The following is an 18,124-nucleotide window of genomic DNA, read 5'->3' as shown; positions in this document are numbered from 1 at the left end:
TATAGAATTACATTGAAAATTAACTAACACAACTCATGTAACACTCAGTGTCTAGCATAGGGAATACCTAACCATTACTGGTGAAGAATGTAACAGGTATTGTTCATACAGTTAATATTGTTAACTGTATTATTCATACAGTTAATAAGTTGAAGATAATTTAAGAATGTCAGGCATTTCCCCATATTACCACTAGATGTCGCCACAGACTAGGCTAAAACAGCCACAAGTTCCAAATGTGGAAGCCCTGAACGTCGACATTCTAGGAATCAGGAATCAGCGAACTAAAATGGACTGGAATGGGTGAATTTAACTCAGATGACCATTATATCTACTACTGCGGGCAAGAATCCCTCAGAAGAAATGGAGTAGCCATCATGGTCAACAAAAGAGTCCGAAATGCAGTACTTGGATGCAATCTCAAAAACGACAGAATGATCTCTGTTCGTCTCCAAGGCAAACCACTCAATATCACAGTTATCCAAGTCTATGCCCCAACCAGCAACGCTGAGGAAGCTGAAGTTGAACAGTTTTATGAAGACCTACAAGACCTTTTAGAACTAACACCCAAAAAAGATGTCCTTTTCATTATAGGGGACTGGAATGCAAAAGTCAAGAAACACCTGGAGTAACAGGCAAATTTGGCCTTGGAATGCAGAATGAAGCAGGGCAAAGACTAATAGAGTTTTGCCAAGAAAACGCACTGGTCATAGCAAACATCCTCTTCCAACAACACTAGAGAGGACTCTACACATGGACATCACCAGATAGTCAACACCGAAATCAGATTAATTATATCCTTTGCAGCCAAAGATGAAGAAGCTCGACACAGTCAACAAAAACAAGACCGGGAGCTGACTGTGACTCAGATCATGAACTCCTTATTACCAAATTCAGACTCAAATTGAAGAAAGTAGGGAAAACCGCTAGACCACTCAGGTATGACCTAAATCAAATCCCTTATGATTATACAGTGGAAGTGAGAAATAGATTTAAGGGCCTAGATCTGATAGATAGAGTGCCTGATGAACTATGGAATGAGGTTCGTGACATTGTACAGGAGACAGGGATCAAGACCATCCCCATGGAAAAGAAATGCAAAAAAGCAAAATGGCTGTCTGGGGAGGCCTTACAAATAGCTGTGAAAAGAAGAGAGGCGAAAAGCAAAGGAGAAAAGGAAAGATATAAGCATCTGAATGCAGAGTTCCAAAGAATAGCAAGAAGAGATAAGAAAGCCTTCTTCAGCGATCAATGCAAAGAAATAGAGGAAAACGACAGAATGGGAAAGACTAGAGATCTCAAGAAAATTAGAGATACCAAGGAAACATTTCATGCAAAGATGGGCTCGATAAAGGACAGAAATGGTAGGGACCTAACAGAAGCAGAAGATATTAAGAAGAGGTGGCAAGAATACATGGAAGAACTGTACAAAAAAGATCTTCACGACCCAGATAATCATGATGATATGATCACTAATCTAGAGCCAGACATTTTGGAATGTGAAGTCAAGTGGGCCTTAGAAAGCATCACTATGAACAAAGCTAGTGGAGGTGATGGAATTCCAGTGGAGCTGTTTCAAATCCTGAAAGATGATGCTGTGAAAGTGCTGCACTCAATATGCCAGCAAGTTTGGAAAACTCAGCAGTGGCCACAGGACTGGAAAAGGCCAGTTTTCATTCCAGTTCCAAAGAAAGGCAATGCCAAAGAATGCTCAAACTACCGCACAATTGCACTCATCTCACACGCTAGTAAAGTAATGCTCAAAATTCTCCAAGCCAGGCTTCAGCAATATGTGAACTGTGAACTCCCTGATGTTCAAGCTGGGTTTAGAAAAGGCAGAGGAACCAGAGATCAAATTGCCAACATCTGCTGGATCATGGAAAAAGCAAGAGAGTTCCAGGAAAACATCTATTTCTGCTTTATTGACTATGCCAAAGCCTTTGACTATGTGGATCACAATCAACTCTGGAAAATTCTGAAAGAGATGGGAATACCAGACCACCTGACCTGCCTCTTGAGAAACCTGTATGCAGGTCAGGAAGCAACAGTTAGAACTGGACATGGAACAACAGACTGGTTCCAAATAGGAAAAGGAGTACATCAAGGCTGTATATTGTCACCCTGCTTATTTAACTTCTATGCAGAGTACATCATGAGAAACGCTGGACTGGAAGAAACACAAGCTGGAATCACGATTGCCGGGAGAAATATCAGTAACCTCAGATATGCAGATGACACCACCCTTATGGCAGAAAGTGAAGAGGAGCTAAAAAGCCTCTTGATCAAAGTGAAAGAGGAAAGCGAAAAAGCTGGCTTAAAGCTCAACATTCAGAAAATGAAGATCATGGCATCTGGTCCCATCACTTCATGGGAAATAGATGGGGAAACAGTAGAAACAGTGTCAGACTTTATTTTTTGGGGCTCCAAAATCACTGCAGATGGTGACTGCAGCCATGAAATTAAAAGATGCTTACTCCTTGGAAGAAAAGTTATGACCAACCTAGATAGTATATTCAAAAGCAGAGACGTTACTTTGCCAACTAAGGTCCGTCTAGTCAAGGCTATGGTTTTTCCTGTGGTCATGTATGGATGTGAGAGTTGGACTGTGAAGAAGGCTGAGCACCGAAGAATTGATGCTTTTGAACTGTGGTGTTGGAGAAGACTCTTGAGAGTCCCTTGGACTGCAAGGAGATCCAACCAATCCATTCTGAAGGAGATCAGCCCTGGGATTTCTTTGGAAGGAATGATGCTAAAGCTGAAGCTCCAGTACTTTGGCCACCTGATGCGAAGAGTTGACTCATTGGAAAAGACTCTGATGCTGGGAGGGATTGGGGGCAGGAGGAGAAGGGGACGACTGAGGATGAGTTGGCTGGATGGCATCACGGACTCGATGGACGTGAGTCTGAGTGAACTCCGGGAGATGGTGATGGACAGGGAGGCCTGGTGTGCTGCGATTCATGGGGTCGCAAAGAGTCGGACACGACTGAGCGACTGAACTGAACTGAAGTCTGGAACCAAAGGACCTGGGAGAGACGGAAGACAGCTTGGGCAGGAACTTCTCAAGGTCATGATAGCAGGTCTGGGACTTGACTCCACTTGTCCTGCCTCCCTGAGGATGGCAAATTTAAGGGCCATGGTTGGGAGGCGCCCTCCCCACCAGGGCTCCACAGCTCATCCAGCCCCGGGGATAGCCTGTTCCGTCCATTTGTTGTTCAGTCACTAAGTCGTGTCCAACTGTTTGTGACCCCCTGGACTGCAGAACACCAGGCTCCCCTGTCCTTCACTATCTCCCAGAGTTTGCTCAAATTCATGTCCATTGAGCCAGTGATGCTATCTATCCCATCTTCTGCCTCCCCTTTCTCCTTTTGCCTTCAGTCTTTCCCAACATCAGGGTCTTTTCCAGTGAGCTGGTTCTTTGCATCAGGTGGCCAAAGTATTGGAACTTCAGCAACAGTCCTTCCAACGAGTATTCAGGGTTGTTTTCCTTTAGGATTGACTGGTTTGATCTCCTTGCTGAACAAGGGACTCCATTTGTACTAATAGGTAGCTTTGAGTGCTAACTTTGTGACACTGTCAACAGAAAAAGGGGCTTCCCTGTGGCTCAGCTGGTGAAGAATCTACTTGCAATGCACGAGACTTCCCTGGGTTGGGAAGATCCCCTGGAGAAGGGAAAGGCTACCCACTCCAGTATTCTGGCCTGGAGAATTCCATGGACTGTATAGTCCACGGGGTCGCAAAGAGTCAGACATGACTGAGCGACTTTCACTTCATATACTTCACTTAACAGAAAAAGAGCAAAACTAAGCATGAACTTCTTGAATTCTCAGGAACAAACACATGGGACAGAGTCTCAAGTTTTCCTCATTATACCCCTGGGAAATGCGATGAGGCTTGATCACGCCAACTCCGCCCATGGCAATGCGAGGCACAGAGAGGTTAAGCCACTTGTTCAGTCACACAGCCAGTGAACGCAGAGTGGGACTAAAACCCTGGCATTCTGGCTGCAATCTGTGCTACTGCAGAGCTCACTGCTTGGTAACAGTGTTTCTTATTACATTTTTTAAATTAGAGTATAGTTGATTTACAATATTAGTTTCAGGTGTGCAGCATAGTGAGTCAACCTTTTTATAGATTATATTCCATTTAAGGTTATTGCAAAATAATGGCTGTATTTCTCCATGCTGTACAATATACTCTTGTTGCTTATTTTTATACATAGTAGTTTGTGTCTTATAATCTCTTATCGTTATCTTGCCCCTCCTTTCTTCCCTCTCCTTATTGATAACCACGAGTTTGTTCTCAACATCTGTGAATCTGTTTCTGTTTTCATATATATTTGCATCTTACTACATTTTAAATCTTTTGATATCACATAGCTTCTTCGGTGATTTAGCAAATAACTATTGTTCTCTTCCAGTTAAATTTCCTGACTTTCCTGTCTTGATAAGGAAATAATGTTGATCTGCAAAAAACACTATTGTCATGTGGAATGATGATCTAGGAAAGTAGGTCTTATCGGTTCCCCAAAGCTTGTGCTATAAATAACAACCTTTTGCTGATTCGTTATCATTTAGCTCCAGATTTGCCATCCAGTTCCAACCAACTTCCATGGACCTGGTTACCAGCTAAATCAGAGGCTTGGAGGCAAATGAGAAAGGGCAGAGATTTTCCTGGCTTTTCATCCATCCATCCATTCATTCACCAGTTACTGCCTCCTCCTTCCTGCCGGGCCCTATCCTGTGCTCTGAGACCAAGAAGTGACCTCAAAACGAGCCCTGCCCTCAAGCAGCTGTAGCCAAGTGAGAGTTAACAGATGCAGGAAGTGCGCACAGATGGGCGTTGCATAACTGCCCACCTCCCCGGACCGTGTACATAGGGCGTTTGTCTCATTTCTCTATCCTCCATGCCTAGCACAGGACTGGGCCACATTTTAGGTGCTCAATAAATGTTTGCTGACTGAATGCGAAGGCTTCGTGGATTGACCTGGGGCTTCGACACTGGAGAGGCTACTGACAGGTGAAGACGTGGTGGCGGGTAGAGGGGGCCACCCCCTCAAGAGGACCAGTGACAAGGCCATCTTAGAAGGGTCATCCTAGCTGCTGTGTGGGGAATGCAGATTCTGGGTGAGATGGGAAGTCGGGGGGCGGGTGGGGAGGGAGACCTGCTAGGAGGCCAATACAGTGTCAAGGAAAGAGAGGACTGTGGTCTGGACCAAGGCTTTGCTAGTGAGGCCAGGAAAGGCCTGAGGGGAGACTGTGAAGGAATGGACAAGATGTGGGAGGCGTGAAGCAGGAGAGGGTGGGAGTCACAGGTGAGTCTTGGTATCTGGGGGAGGGGGCAGATTGGCTCTGTTGAGCAAAATTTGAGGGCAGAAAGACCTTCCAGGTCCCTCAGGTCAGCTCTGGTGTCATTTCTGCTACCTGGAACGGAGCTGGGCAGGAGGGGGATGGGTGCAGCTGTCCTGTGCAAAAAGGGAAGTCAGTTCCTTACGAATTAGAGGCCCTGCCTCACCTTCACCTGTTTTCTGGGCCCTGAGGGGGAGAAGGTTTGCCCCTGGGACCTTGTCAATGCCCAGAGGGTCGCTGGAGGGTGACGTTCCTCCAAAAATGCACGTTCTGATTCTTGCTCAGCTGCACACGCTGCACCCCATGGACGGCAGGACCTCCTCCTCCTTCTGAATATCTTTTCTTTTTCTTGGGATATAACATACATAAAGTATGTAAAATCCTCTAATCTTAAGATATAGCTTGCTGAATTTCTGCCCACATCATCACCATCCAGACTGAGATATGGACCTTTGCCAGCACCCCAGAAAATTCCCTCCTGCTCCTCTCCCATCTCTATGCCCTCCTCTGACCCAGGTGACTACTATTCTGATTTTTAGAACTGTAGGTCAGTTTTGCCTGCCCTGGAACTTCCTGGGAATGGAATCATACATGATGTGTTGTTTTGCATCTGGAGTCTTTCGATCCACATACTCTCCATGACTATAATCTACATGGTCACGAGTCAGCAACTCATTATTTTTTTTCTTATGCCATGCCACTCGGTTTGTAGGATTTCAGTTCCCCCATCAGGGACTGAACCCAGGCCACAGCAGTAAAAGCCCAGATTCCTAATCACTAGGGCACCAGGGGACTCCCAACAATTTGTGCTTTTTTATATATAAACATAGTATTCCATTGGATGGACACGCCATAATTTATTTATCCATTCTGTTTATGAACACTGGGTTATGTCCTCTTTGAGCTATGAATAAATCTGCTATGAAAACCCTTGCACAAGGGACTTTCCTGGCAGTACAGCGGTTAAGAATCTGCCTTGCAATGCAGGGGATTTGGGCTCCATCCCTGGTGGTGGAATTAAGAGTCCCATGTGCCACAGAGCAACTACTGAAGCCCAAGTACCGCTAGAGTTCCTGCACTGCAAGGAAGGGTCCCGAGTGATGCAAAACAGATTTCTGCGTGCCGCAACTAAGAGCTGGCACAACCAAATAAATATTTTTCTAAATCCTTGCACAAGTCTCTTTGTAATAAGCACTCATTTGTCTTGGAATGAAAAGCAAGGAGTGGAAATTCTAGGTCATAGCATAGGTGTCTGCTTACATTGAGCAGAAACTGCCAGTATTCTGAAGTGATTGTACCGATTTCCTCTCTCACAGGCAGTGGGCAAGAATTTTGGTTGCTCCACACCCTTGCCAGTGCTTAGCCTTTCTCTTTTCTAAACAAGTTTCCACTGTGAGACTCCTCTTTTCCTCCAGTGTTGGATATTGGGTGCGCCTGGCATGAGCACATAGATCCCTCAGTCCAGAGGCAGCAAGACAGAAGTCACATCTAGTTTGAGTCTTACCTCTGGGGGAATGGTCATCTCCTTGATGTGGATGGGACTCCAGGATCTGGGGTGGCCATTTTATGACCGTGAGTACGAAACCAACATGAGGACAGCGGGGCAGACCTGGAATGGACCTGAGAGATGGAATATCCGTAAGGACATGGCCAAGCCATTCAATTAATCTACCACTGAGTGGCGGGGTACTTATTTTTTTAAGCCAAGTGAATTAGGGTCTTCTGTTTGGAACTAGAATCATAAAGGATACAGTCCATAAGTCCCCCTGGTAACCAAACTGAACGGTGCCATTTCCTTCCTCCACAGCAGACAGCACCACCAAACACTCCCTCCACCCTTAAACCTTCTCTCTGGAATCCCATGCTCACCTGGTCCTCCTCATACCCCACAGGTCACTGCTTCTCAGCCTCCTTTCTTGTCTCCTCCTCCTCTGCCTACTTTTAAATCTACCTTTGTTTTCTAGGCTCTCATCCAGAACCATGACGTGTGTGCTGTGTGTTGATGCTACCAAAATATGTCTCCAGCCCAGACCTCTCTTTGGAGCCCCAGTCTCATATACAACCGCCTGCTGACCTTCTCACATCCATACATGACCACTGGAAAAACCATAGTCTTGACTAGATGGACCTTTGTTGGCAAAGTAATGTCTCTGCTTTTCAATATGCTATCTAGGTTGGTCATAACTTTCCTTCCAAGGAGTAAGCGTCTTTTAATTTCATGGCGACAGAGGGTGAGATGGCTGGATGGCATCACCGACTCGATGGACGTGAGTTTGAGTGAACCCTGGGAGTTGGTGATGGACAGGGATGCCTGGCGTGCTGCGATTCATGGGGTCACAAAGAGTCGCACACGACTGAGCAACTGATACTGAACTGAACTGATTGACCTTCTCAATCCAGTCATTGCCCAGGCTTTTCAAACTTGCCTTCTTAGCCAAACTTGATCTTTCCCCTCAATCTGAGCCTTCTGCAGGCTTTACTGCCTTAGTCAAGGACTCTTCCATTCCTGCATACCCGAGGCAAAGATGGAGGTATCATCACTGATGCCTCAACAACCACCCACATCCCATCTGAGATTCTTTGCATCTCCACCTCCCCAAGCCACGACCTTGCCAGGGTCACAGGTTGGCATCTGGAAACCTTCAGCAGCCTTCTACCTGGTCTCCCCACACCCACTGGAAAGTGTTTTCTGAGCCATGAAGCCAGGGTGGCCTTTCAGAAACCCAGACCTGGTATGATTCCCGTGATGCAAACGGTTCTCCTTACTCTCAAGATAAAATCCAAATTCATTAGGCAGCGCTATCTGCACTACTTGCTCATTCCTCACCCTCACTGGCTCCTTCCCTCCTCCACAACATCTGGGACAAGCAGTTCTTTCTGCCTAGAACATTTCCCCTCTCAGTCTTGCCCCAAACAACTCTTAACTATCCTTGCTTTTTCAGCCTAAATGCCAGCTTCCCAAGGAGAGTCCACCCTCACTCTTCACCCTGCATTTGTTGTTGTTCAGTTGCTCCTCGTGTCCAATTGCAGCCCCATGGACTGCAGCCCACCAGGCTCCTCAGTCCATGGGATTTTCCAAGCAGGAGTACCCGAGCTGGTTGCCATTTCCTTCTCCCTCTCAGGGATCTTCCTGACCCAGGGATCACATCTCTTGCATCTTCTGCATCGGCAGGCAGATTCTTTACCACTGAGCCACCTGGGAAGCCCTCACCCTACATTAAGACTCCATTAATTTTTCATAACACTCTTCATTCCGCCCCCCCCAGCACTTCCCATCATCCATAATTATATGTTGATTTGATTAAAAGTATTAAGTGATCGTTTTGATGTTTTAAAATTTTGACATATAGTTGATTTATAATGTGGTAATTTATGCTGTACAGCAAAGTGACTCAGTTATACACATATATATACAGTTCTTTTCATATTCCTTTTCATTATGGTTTATCATAGAATACTGAATACAGTTCCCTGTGCTATACAGATCTTATTTATCCATTCTATATGTTGCATCTGCTAATCCCAGATTCCAAATCCATCCTCCTCCCCCCAACCACAAGTCTGTTCTCTATGTCTGCGCGTCAGCTTCGTAGATTTGTTCATTTGTGTCATAGCTTAGATTCCACACGTAAGTAATTTGATGACCAGTTTCCCACCTTCCCCCACTTTTTCCCCCACTAGCAGGGCAGCGTTTTGAGTTAAAACAGCGCCTATGTCACTCTCCATTCTATCCTCTTGCCTTTAGCACTGCACTTACACAGTAACTGCTCAAGGAATGTGTTTAATTAGCTAATAGATGGATACACTGAGTCATTTAATTCCTATAACAACCCTGTTATGTAGGTATCCAATCAAACTTGGGGAACCGAAGAGTCAAGGCAAGTAGCAAAGTACAGCACAAGGGGAAGTTAGGTCCTGACTCAAGTCAAATCGTAAATTCTGAGCCGGAATATTTCCGCTCCTGACCGCTGGCCTTGGTAAAGGGGCCGGGGAGGAGGCCGACTTAAGGGTTTCCCCGCAGAACACGGGTCATCCCCAAGAGTGAAACTGATCACCTACGGAGACTAGGGTACACCCACTCCGCTCCCCGAGTGCAAAGATCACAATCTACTGCATATGCATGAGGGGACCAAGGGAGCTGTGACTCGGGGCTGTTCAGGACGCGCCTGATCAAAAACTCTTCGGATTTGAAGAGTCCAGAGCCCGCAGATTTCGGCACACACTAATAAAAATCTTCAAATGGTCATCTATGCAAATGTTAGGAGCGTATGAGGCCAGGGCGAGCCCCCAGAATTTAGGTCGCTGGATCAGGCGTCTGCTGTAGGCAGCCCGATTCCAGGAGGGGTCCTCGACCGGCTCGACTAGAAGACGAAGGGGGCGGCTCCCCGGCTTCCTGCGGCGTCGGTGGCGAGCTGAGGTGGAAGAGGGTCGCGGCAGCGAAGGCGACAGCAGCGGCGGCGGCGCCATGGCGGGTCTCGCAGGTACCGTGGCGTCGGCCTCCGGGGGGCGGGATGAGAGGCCCTCATGCGACCGCGCCGCCATGTTGTCCCTTCGGGGTCACCTTAAGGCGTCGTCCGGCCCCTCTCTGGGGTTTTCCTTCCGCGCACCCTGGGGGCCGCCCCTGTCCGGTGTCACGTGATCGCGCTGTTTGGCCTCCGGGCCGGGCCTTATGGGGGCGGGGGAGGGGGCTACTACCTTCCTGGCCCGAGGGCGGATCCCCAGCCTCCTGGGTTCTTGTTCTGGCCTCCAAGGTCAGCGCTCGCTTGTCAGCTCCCGGGAAGGGGCAGGCAGAACCGGGGAGCGCGGGGCTGGGGGTACGACCACCGTGTCTTCAGCCCCCGGGACCCGTGGCAGGGGGCCCAGCTTGTGAGAGATCTGTCACTCTGTCCCCGCCACTTCAGTTGCTTTTTCTTCCTCTTTTTTTTTTTTTTTTTAAATCAGAAGGGGCATAGAGGAGAGGGGGGAGAAAAAGGTCTCCCTCCCCGGGTCCCCGCCGTGCTGTCTGGGGTGATAGGTTGACGCTCTGCTTTGGGGCGCGGGTGGTTCTTTACGCCAAGTCTAGACACCCGTTCCCTTTCCTGCAATATATATGGGGAGTGGCCCTCAACGGCAGCTGAAGGAATGAAATGCCTGGCACACTAATGGCCTGGAAAGAATGGGGGATGGAGGACAGTTGATTTTTCCTTCCCCCTTCCACAGCTTCTTTAATTTCCTTCGAGGCCTGCATGTCCCTTTGCAACGCTAAATGTTGGGGCGCACTGGGGTCTATCCTAGGAAAGAAATGGTCTTTCTGTTTATAGGTATGGATCGTGTTTTATCCCTTACAGGGAACTGGTGTCTTGGGGACGGCTTCTCTTTGCCTTACCTGACATGGTACCACCATCCCCTCAGCCTTCTGGACGGCAGCACCAAAGCCAGAACCTCCCCCCCACCCCTCAAAAAAGTTCCAGCTTAAGTGCTAATGCCAAGTGTTAGATCTTGTTTATTTATTTGTTTGAAATCAGAGACTAATTAATGTCAAGCAAAGCTGTTGAAAGATTGCCGAGCCCTGGTCGGTTTCCAGTGACCAGATCACTTCCATAACTAAAACAGGTCTTGTTAGAATTGCTGCCAATAACAGTTTACCCTTTTGTCTGTAATCTGTTGTTTCAAAGAGGAATCTTGAAGTCTGGGTTTGGTTGTGTTTTTCTGTTGTTGTTCTCTTATCTTCGAAGCATATGCATTCCATTTCAAGCCTGTCACTGTGTGATATACCAAGGACCATGTGTGGCTTGCCTCTCTGACTTCCTGTTCTGGGAATGCTCTGTAATCTGGATCCTGCTGGGGAATGGGCCCCATGGGAGGGAGAAAGGGAGAGGGGAGGTTAAGCAGGACCATAACCAGAGAAGATGGTGGCATGTCTCTGGGGCTTATAGAGGAAATCAGAGGTCACCAGGGAAAAAGAGACTGTTGTGAGATTAATGTTTTGTATGTGTGTGCACGTTTAAATCTCTGGGGGTGAAACTAACTGCAAATTTAGAATCTCACTTTAGGGTGCTGGCTCCTGAGTAGGTACAGGTTTGAAAATAGTTGTCTAGCAAATGGCTTACAGCACACCTGCTCCCACCTCCAACCCACACGTAATAAGCTGTTGCTGTCCTGCAGCTGAAGCTCAAGAAACCTGTCCTTCCATCGAAATCCAAATATTCCACAGGGAGAGGTAATGGTGTCACATAGCACCCCACAACTCTCAACGGTCAGGGTACCTAAACCCCTTTGGGGTTTAACCGAAGCTGGTTAGGCTAAGAGACTAACATCCTCTGGGGGCATTTGTCCCAAGAGCCTTGCCTGCTGTTGGGAGTCCCACTCAGCCATTCCAGTTCCTTCATAACTCATCTGCTCTATCCTTGGTCTCGTGGAGGCAAAGCGGGGGTGGTAGAGAAAATTTAAGGAAAGGGGGGTGCTGTGGACTAAGGGCTTTGCAACAAAATTGTAGTCATTTTTAACTCCTCCCATTGTTCTCTATCAGAATAAAATGTTTTAATGGTATTGCTTCTGGAAAAAAAATTTTATAAACAAGTTAGTTTTGGACCAGACTTCTAAGCACTTGAACAGGAGTGGAAAATGAACACATTCCTTCCGTCTTCTCCAGTGGACTGTGTTTCCTCCCATAACGTGAGGGCTTGATGCGGAGCAGAAGGGCGGGGGGAGTGGACTTGGCATGTTTAAGCCGCCTGTGTGAGTGCAGCCCACCAGGGCAGCCCTGGCCGGGAAGTCTGTCATCTCATCATGCCACACTCAAAGTCCTGCTGCTGGATGGATGGAGGAAGCCCTGCAGTGAGGCTTTGCCAGGATCATCTGGGAAGCCCTGGGGCTGCCAGCAGCCTCCTGCCTTTTTAAAGGGGGGCCTACTGTGTCAAGAGCATCCAGGCACTTCCATGCTGCCTCATCTCGTCTCCCTAAGCCCAGCTGCCTTATACTTGGGCCAAGACTAGAGCATCTGGGGCAGTGGGGCCATGGGGCACACCCCTTGAAGGCTCTGCGAGGAGGGGCACCCTTCATTGAGAACACGTGTTGGAATATGTTTACGGGTCTCCCGGTTGAGTGTGGAAAACCACGAATACTCCCAGTCTTGAGGCTTGCCAAGATATGGGCTTCAGAAGGGAGGTGTGGACATTGCCTGCTGCTGAGTCACCCTGGGGCATGAGGAGACCTGCCCCAACCTTCAGGCTGTGGTAAGGACTGGAACCACCCAGCCCAAGCCTTGGATCGTACATCCCCACCCCAGTCCCGTTGAGTCCTGATTGCCACTTTAATGGTAGAATGTTTCTAGCAGGTTGGGGTTCCCTGGGATCTTAGCAGTCCTTTCACAGAGGGGAACTAAAGGTAGGACTAGGAGTGACTTGACCAGGTTCCCTGGGCTGACCAATGGCAAGGCCACTACCTGAACTGAGGTCTGCACCCTCCACCCCCTTAATTCTCTAATCTTGAACTCAAGTTATAGGTGCCTCTGAAGGTGCTGGTGGTTGGCCTGAGAAATGCTAGGGGCTGGATTAGGGGCGGGCAACATGAGGCTCAAGGGATTGAGGTCCTCTGTGCTCTAGAAGTGCTTGCGACAGCTGTGACTAAGGGATTTAAGGAAGTGGCAGAAAGATTTATGGCCCTCCAGCTCACTCCCTGGATGTTGACCCGGGAACAGGTGTGTGGTGACAGGAACACATAAAGCACAGACGAGGCTGAACAGGCGGCAGAGCCACTTGGTGGGGCAGTCATCTGACCCCACGTAAAAGAAGCCCTGACTCACTGAGGAGTGGGAGAGAGAAGTCAGGAGCTGAGCAGCCTGCCCACCTACCCACCCTGGCATGATGGCAGGGGAGAGCCCAGGGTCGGGGGCCTGGTAAGCACCCTTAGGAATATGGAGGCTAAGGGTGGGAGAAGCAGAGAACCCAGTGATGGGGAAAGTGAGCTGGAGAGAGGTTCCTGAGGGTTGGGGAGGAGGCCCTGGGAGACTAGGCCGGCCTGGCGGGATGCCCATGTCGCAGTCCTGGTAGAGGTTATAGGGCCTGAAGGAGTGAGCTGGGCAGGGGAGAGCCACACCACACCTTTTATCCCAGGGAAGTGTGGCGTGCTGCAATCCATAGAGTCGCAGAGTCAGACCTGACTGAACGGCAGAACACCAGCAGTGTCCAAACCTGTGTACCCCATGCTTGTTTCCTTGGGGATCCTGGATGGATCCCCAAGACTTTGTGTTCTGAATTCCTGATTACCCTCTTGGTCCCTAGTATCCTCAGGGACCTAGGGCTCCTCCCACCTTTCCACTCCTCCCACCTTCCCGCTCCTCCTCCCACCTTCCCTCCTCCTCCTTTCCCTCCTCCCACCTTTCCACTCCTCCTCCTTTCCCTCCTCCCACCTTTCCACTCCTCCTCCTTTCCCTCCTCCCACCTTCCCTCCGCCTCCTTTCCCTCCTCCCACATCCCCCCCCTTTCCCCCTCCTTCTACCCTTCGCCTCCTCCCATGTTTTCCCCCTCCCATCTTTCTTTCCTCATCTTTGCCAAGGCCCCTATCCCAGGATGAGTGAAGCCCACCCCTTTGGGGAGGGATAAGTGGTCCCTTATTTCGAGACCAGAAGTGAAAATGGTTCCCCCTTTTCCTGTGGGTGGTGGGGGGTGACGTCCTTTTTATTAGGACAGTGTTGAGATGAAACTGGGTGTGTGAAGGCTTATTCCCATTTTGTTGCCTCCCTCCACCCCAAGTAGTGTGCCCACCCAGACCAGTCTTAGAAGTATGTGTTGAAGCCATAAGAAGTGACAGGAGACAAAATTTTTGGTGCGCCTCCACCGCCCCGCAGGGTCCTGGGACACTGTGCGAGACAGGGGAGGTACTTTTTTATTTTTAGTAGAGGCGGTCCCTGTCCTCCAGGAGCTTACAATCTAGCCGGGGAGATACAACTAATGCACACTTATACAATTATTACAATTAGCGATTACCACAATATTGACCACAATTGCATGAGACCTGGGGGATTCAAGATCAGTGAGGGGCTGGGGGCTTGGAGAAGGTGTTTTGATAAAGATGGGATTCGTTTTCTTGTTCAGTAGGTCCAAATTGAGTGACACATTTCTTTGGGGTGGCAGTGAGGAAGAAAGGGGAATCGAGGGAGCAAAGGCAGCAAGGCTGGAATGCACATGCCTTAGGCAAAGGACAGTGAGGGCCCTGCTCTGCTTCTTAACCCTCCCCCCTCACCCTCTGCCCTCCAGTCCTGCCACACAGGCACAGAGTTGCTGCTCGTCTGGTCTGCTGCACCGAGATTCAGGGCTTCGGCTGGTGATGCTGGAATGTCCACTCTGCTGGCTGGTGTAGTTGTCTGGATCTCTGTGGTGCGGCCTGCTGGCATGGCCATGGCTGCGGGGCTGGGATGGCGCTGTCCCGACTTGGTCCAGATCTGAATGCGTTGCCTGTGCCCAGATCTCAAGAGTCTGCTCCCTCCGAGCCCCCCTCCTCCCTCTAGGCCACCCGCAGTGGGAGGGGTGCAAAGGGGTGGGGAAGGGATCTCGTGTTGTCGTCATTGTCGGTGCTGCTTCTCCGGGGGCCTACCAGCCCCTCACTGACCTTGGCAAGTGCTCCTCTGGCGAGAGGGCACAGGGGACGCCCCATTCCTGCGCGGCGCTGGCTCCCGTGCTGGTGGAATGGCACAGGAGCACCTGGTGACGCGGCCGCCCAGGGGAGCGGGCTGGAGCCTCAGTTGGGGGCCCGCTGGCGGCGCTCTCCCAGCACGTGCCGTCCGGTTCTCGACACCGTGTATGCCAGCTTCTGCAGGGAGTACCTGAACACCTGTGGCGAGCGAGAGACCCAGGACCTGCCCTTAGAGGCGGGCACCCGCAGTGCCTGCAGCGCTGCCGGGCCCGCCCCCGCCCCGCCCCCTGCCCCGCCCGCCTGTCCAATGAGGAGAGGCGGGTGCGGGCGCAGCTTGTCCACGAGTCAGGGCAGCTGGAGCTTTTCCAACTGTGCTGAAGGCTGCATGGCCGCAAGCTGATTGGACCCACAACTTAGGTATACCTCACTTCTCGCAATGGGCTGTGTCCCTGGAGGATTTCGAAAAGCGAATCCTACCCAGTAAATGCAGCATTCCAGGAACACCTTGAAGGAAATATGCGATTCCTTTGGCAAAGGATTCCTTTAGCAGGGAATTCTTCCTCCAAGGGGTGCTTTTAGGGTAGATGATTTTATGTACAAAGCGCTTTCTTCTAATATATTTCTTTTTACACAAAGCAATTTCACTATTTTTAAATAAAGCGAACTGTCCTTTTTCGGAAGCACTTTTTTCCTATTTTTCCTGCAAAGAACCTTTTCCTCTAATTGTTTTCTTGAGAGCGCTTTTATTGATTCATAATTTCTGTTAGATCCTTTGTCTGATTTTTTTCTGCAGTGCGTTTTTTTATCTAATGTATTTTTTTCTGCCAAGTGCTTTTGTCTGATTCTTCCTGCAATGCGCGATTTCTCTAATTCATTTTTTCCCGCGAATTTTTCTGATTTGTTGTATTGGTGGCTTTTGCAAAGTGCTGGGGTTTTTTCCCTGAGAAATGTCTTTTTCTAACTTATTTTTTGTCCCACCCCCACAAATCCTGTATTTTCTGAAGGAAAATTTTTCCGCAATGCGCAATTTTTTTAAGGCAGAAAAATTTTACTATGAGCGGTAAAGTCTCTCTTCGCAAAACAGAAGTGCCCCGCCTCCCTCCTGGGGTGGAATCTGGTGTAGCGGGATTTTCTTACCACGTTGGTCGCTAAGAGCCTCGGTGATCATCAGCGGCAGGCGCCCGCCGCGCCCCAACTCTTTGTTCCCGAGCGGGCGCACTGGGAAGGGTCTACGCAAGGAGGAGGGCGCAGGGAACGGGCGGGGGCGTGCAGTGCCGCCCGCGGCACTTGGGCGGGCAAGGATCGCGGCAGTTGGGGCAGGAGGGGTTGGGATGCGGCAACTGCAACGCGGGCTTGCCGGTTCTGGGGACGCGCATCGGGACCCTCTCCCACCCAGAACCCGAGCACGCTTACCTGCAGCAGCACGCGGAAAATGTACCAGCCGATGATGAGCAATTCAGCCGACGCTGCCGCCACTGCCGCCATGGTTCCGAGACTGGTGGGTGGGTGGTTGAGAGCGAGTGCTGCTGGTTCCGAGGTCCGCTGGCCTCTCGGAGTCCGCTGTTGGGCGCACTGCCGCAACCGCGGTGGCCGCGCCTTAAGTATCTGCCCGCTGCCCAAGTGCGCATGCGCACTTGGGCGGGGGGTCCGTGAGGAGGGGTAGCTGGGGGCGCTCCTCATTCGTCAGAAGAGGAAAAAAAATAATCCATCTGCTCTTTCCACATCGACCCCCGCCTCCTGAGTTCATCTTCGCCCCTTTCCAGAAGATTCCGCTGTGCCCGCTCTTTGAATTTTAATTTAAAATGGGAAATGTTACTCTGAGTTGGCGCATAGGGTGGAAGTAGAGGCGCGCGCTTCTTGGTAGCGGAACCCCTCTCTCTGACCCCAAGCCTGCAGATTCGAGCCCAGTGTCCGATGCTGCGCTATATCGCACCTTGGGCTCAGGTGGAAAATCAAGGGGACCTAAGTTAGGGATCGTCTGCCCTGCGGAGCAAAAACAGGTGCCCCTTCTAGAAGCCTTGACTTCACAGGTCCCCTGCACAGTATTCTTTTTCTAATACTCAATGTGTTAGAAGCCCACGTCCTCTGCTTTGCAAGAGTCCCTGCGCTCGGAACCTTTCAGGGATTCCTCACATCCCGCTTCTTACGGTTGTTAGATCTGCAGCCGTGGCAGTTGTAGGGAGCTGAGCCAGGACACTGAGCCCTAGGTGGAAGAGCGATAGTCACCGGGTGTCTACCTTGTAGGATGGGAAGTGGCCGGGATGGCGCCTTTGTGTGCGCGAAAGGGATGGGATGAGCTCTCCAAAGTAGTCGTCTGAAGGCGCTCTGGGATAGTTTTCTGCTAGGTGAGTTATTTCAACCTCTGCTACCCTACCCCCAGGCCCTGGTAGGTCTTCCGCAGCCCGCGAGGTTCTTTGTACCCGTTAAGCTGGCCGCCTGGAGTTCGGAGCGGGGTTTTGCTACAGCCACTGGAGGGTCGTGGCTACTGCGGTTCGGATAGCAGGCGCGGCAGGAAGACTGGATCGCGGTCTGCGAGCGCGGCCCTGGCGTACCAGTGGCCCGACGCTCAAGCGCACTTCTCTCCAGCGACTGCCTGGCACAGGCGCCAACTGGCATTTGCCCCAATATGGATAGACAATTAATTCTGATTAAAATCGCATCGAGGGCAAGTTCTATACAGTGCCGGCGGCAGATGGAGAGCGTAAGTGAACTTGGGCAAGTGGTCATGTTGGATGAAGCAGAAGGGAGATTTTTTTTTTTTCCTATTTTGACTTTCGAAGAAGTTGGCAGATTTTGGCAGAATGACACTGGATTATTTGAAAGAGCCAAGCTCATTCTGGGCTGCCATCTTAAAGCAAAATATTCGGAGATGCTGCGGCAGCTTCACAGAGCTTGCGAGGAACCATTGCCTGCAATCTGCCGCCGGCGGTGCGCCGCTACTTTACACCAAGCACCTGCTGTGAAAGAGACCACAGGCAGAATCCTTTTCTTATTCAGCGGGGGCACAGCACGGAGCCCATGGCCGTCCGGTGGCAACCACAGGGCGGTATTGTGAGGTCTGGGCCCCTTGAGGACGGGCCGCAGCCCCAGGAGGCGATACATGATCTCTGCTGGGCAGGGCCCAGGCAAAGCCAGTCCACTGTGCCGGACCTGCCTAGAGCCCTCTG

At 50.1% G+C, this 18,124-nt stretch overlaps 2 protein-coding genes across 9 annotated transcripts in view; one reads left to right on the top strand and one right to left on the bottom strand.

Moving 5' to 3' along the window:
• The first annotated feature begins 4,888 nt into the window (after positions 1 to 4,888).
• BLCAP (BLCAP apoptosis inducing factor) overlaps positions 4,889 to 18,124 on the top strand; it is a 35,611-nt gene continuing 22,375 nt past the window's right edge. For 2 of the 7 annotated variants that reach the window (XR_006055779.2, XR_009596108.1), the window contains exons 1-2: positions 4,889 to 5,123; positions 7,310 to 9,826. The gene's annotated coding sequence lies outside the window, so the exon portion shown is untranslated. Of the gene's footprint in view, positions 5,124 to 7,309; positions 9,827 to 17,337; positions 17,659 to 18,124 lie in introns of those variants that run through there. The other 5 variants (XR_009596111.1, XR_009596110.1, XR_006055780.2 and 2 more) reach the window with 5 other exon arrangements.
• Positions 14,145 to 16,531, bottom strand: NNAT (neuronatin). Of its 2 annotated transcripts, XM_027977182.2 has the most exons (3): positions 16,371 to 16,531; positions 15,381 to 15,461; positions 14,145 to 15,155 (listed from the first exon to the last, which is right to left on the bottom strand). In XM_027977182.2, exons 1-3 carry the CDS (start codon positions 16,440 to 16,442, stop codon positions 15,063 to 15,065), a joined length of 246 nt encoding a protein of 81 aa, XP_027832983.2. In that variant the 5' UTR covers positions 16,443 to 16,531; the 3' UTR covers positions 14,145 to 15,062. The 2 variants fall into 2 exon arrangements, with proteins under 2 accessions (XP_027832983.2, XP_027832984.2); XM_027977183.2 differs by lacking the exon at positions 15,381 to 15,461.

Source organism: Ovis aries, chromosome 13 (assembly GCF_016772045.2).
Source record: "Ovis aries strain OAR_USU_Benz2616 breed Rambouillet chromosome 13, ARS-UI_Ramb_v3.0, whole genome shotgun sequence".
Lineage (NCBI taxonomy): Eukaryota > Metazoa > Chordata > Mammalia > Artiodactyla > Bovidae > Ovis > Ovis aries.
The sequence above is the reverse complement of the archived record's forward strand: the minus strand, read 5'-3'. Positions and strand labels throughout refer to the sequence as shown.

What these genes read in the sequence shown, in the direction of transcription:
- NNAT (XM_027977182.2), bottom strand. Translation starts at nt 16,442, where the DNA reads ATGGCGGCAGTGGCGGCAGCGTCGGCTGAATTGCTCATCATCGGCTGG. An exon ending in TTTTCCGCGTGCTGCTGCAG is followed by an intron (nt 15,462 to 16,370) that starts GTAAGCGTGCTC and finishes ATTTCCTTCAAG; the next exon opens with GTGTTCCTGGAATGCTGCAT. An exon ending in AGCCCATTGCGAGAAGTGAG is followed by an intron (nt 15,156 to 15,380) that starts GTATACCTAAGT and finishes CGCTCGCCACAG; the next exon opens with GTGTTCAGGTACTCCCTGCA.